General features: G+C 68.5%; 2 protein-coding genes across 2 annotated transcripts; one reads left to right on the top strand and one right to left on the bottom strand.

The window, feature by feature from the left end:
• Positions 1-59: 59 nt before the first annotated feature.
• Positions 60-656, top strand: MNEG_16695 (hypothetical protein; the record flags this gene model as incomplete). The annotated part of the gene is made up of 1 exon (XM_014034836.1): positions 60-656. A coding segment is annotated over one exon (597 nt), but the record flags the coding sequence as incomplete, so codon positions are not given.
• A 1,109-nt stretch (positions 657-1,765) lies between these two features.
• On the bottom strand, positions 1,766-1,930 carry MNEG_16694 (hypothetical protein; the record flags this gene model as incomplete). The annotated part of the gene is made up of 1 exon (XM_014034835.1): positions 1,766-1,930. The coding sequence occupies one exon, from the start codon at positions 1,928-1,930 to the stop codon at positions 1,766-1,768; it is 165 nt and encodes a 54-aa protein (XP_013890289.1).
• Positions 1,931-2,038: the final 108 nt, after the last annotated feature.

Genomic DNA, 2,038 nt, shown 5'->3' with positions numbered 1-2,038 from the left:
GCCCGCGACCTCCCATCGACCTCCCCGCCCCACCCCATGCACCCCCCCCCACACCCAAGGTCGACCGCGCCACTTCCCACAACCAGCGCCTGGGCCTGGCCTCCATCACCGACGTCGTGCGCGGCAACTTCCTCGAGATGCCCTTCGAGGCCGGCACCTTTGACGCGGCCTATGCCATTGAGGCCACCTGCCACGCGGCCAAGCTGGAGGAGGTGTTTTCCGAGGTTGCGCGCGTGCTCAAGCCGGGCGGCCTGTTTCTGTCCTACGAGTGGGTGTCCACGAAGGAGTTCGACGCGTCCAATGCAGATCACGTCCGCATCATCGACGAGATCAACTTTGGCAACGGCCTGCCCGAGATGCGCACTTGGCAGCAGGCCGAGGAGGCGGGGCGGGCGGCCGGGCTTGAGCTCGTGACGTCGATCGACCTGGCCGTCGCGTCGGCGGGCGCGGGGCCGTGGTACGGGCGGCTGGAGGAGCTCGCGTGGCAGAACCAAGTCAGCCATGTCGTAGTGAGCGCAGTGGACGCGGTGTGGCTGGCGCCCAAGGGGCTGAAGCAGGTGCACAACATGCTGGTGGAGGTGGCCCGCAGCCTGGTCGCCGGCGGCCGCACGGGCGTTTTCACGCCCATGCACATGCTCGTGTTCCGGAAGAAGTGAGGCGTGGGCAGGCATGCGCGGCAAGCCGCTGCCGCACCGCGGCATGGCTGGCGGCGCGGAGGGCGCCAGGTCGTCTGCACTTGGTGCCTTGGCGCAGCGCGGCCGCGGCTGCTCGGCGGGGCTCCGCGGCGGGTGTTGAGAGCGGACACGCGGCGCTTGTGCGCTGCAGCAGCGCGTGACACGGCCAGCGGCGCGCCGCGCGGCTCGTTCCGGCTGGCCCATGGTTTGGCCGCTTTTGCCTGTGCGAGCTTGCGGGCTTGAGCAGCTGTTGCAGCGCAGTGAGTCAGGGCCGGCGGGGCGGCGGGGGGCTGGCAGGCACCCGGCCCACATCTGCTACCGGCTGTTTCAAATATAGCCCTGTACAGGTGCCCGCATCTGCAGCCGCAGCCGCTTTTCTCGGCATCAATCTGCCGGCCGCATGGCTGCTGCGCGTGTTTCAACCACCCGCGCGGCCGACAGTAGAGGCTGTGCAGTGCCCATCCATAAGCCTTCAGGCGTGACTGATTACTTGCATTTTGGACACGTGCGACTATGAAACCACTTGTTTTGGCCCCCCCGCAGCGCGCACCTTTTGCCACCCGGCGCAGCACTGCGCGAGCCTGGTTTTGTGACGACGCGCACTCTGCCCCTGCCAGCAACACGCGCCGCGACCTGCCCCCGCCGTCTCGGCAGGGCCGTGCGTTGCGGCAGGCGGCAGGCGTCCCCTGCCCGTGCCGCCGCCGCCTCGCCGCTGGCGTCCTGTGACGCCGCTGGCCGGCCCGCTGGCGCCGGAGGGGTTTCTCACCACTGACATAAGTAACACCAATGGACACCGCCTGTTGTGCCTGCTGAGCGGCATGCCCTGTTCCGGAAAGCAGCGGGTCAGCCGCGACCGTTACAGTCAAAACCTGCCCTGAATGCAAAGCGGGTGCCACCAGCCCCCGTGCAACTGCTCGCGAGTCAAGGGTCAAGGCATGCGCAGATGCAGCGAGCGGCCGCACGAGCCAGCCACGCCCACGCCCACGCCCACGCCGAGTCATGCAGATGCCTCTGCCTCCGCCGCCGGCAGCGTCCGATTCGCACAGCCGCTGCCGCAGCCGCCACCTATACAAGCTGCGAGCCGCGCCCGGCTACCGCGCCGCGGCGGCGGCCGCAGGGGCGCCTATAAGGCCCTTCCGGCGCGGCGCCTGGTGGGCGAGGTGGGACATGCGCTCCTTGAACGCGCGCGCCACGTCATCCTCCCCGTCGTACGCAGCCACCACGCCACGCACGTCCTGCACGCGCTCCGCGATCATCTAGGGCGGGGTTGGGGGTAGTGCAGGTATTGCATCATTGAGGGTATCAAAGGATTGCAAGGATTGGGGATTGGATTTGGGGACTTGCGGAATTGAGCAGAGTGGGGG

Source organism: Monoraphidium neglectum (assembly GCF_000611645.1).
Source record: "Monoraphidium neglectum strain SAG 48.87 unplaced genomic scaffold scaffold06677, whole genome shotgun sequence".
In the NCBI taxonomy this organism is placed as follows: Eukaryota; Viridiplantae; Chlorophyta; class Chlorophyceae; order Sphaeropleales; family Selenastraceae; genus Monoraphidium; species Monoraphidium neglectum.
The sequence above is the reverse complement of the archived record's forward strand: the minus strand, read 5'-3'. Positions and strand labels throughout refer to the sequence as shown.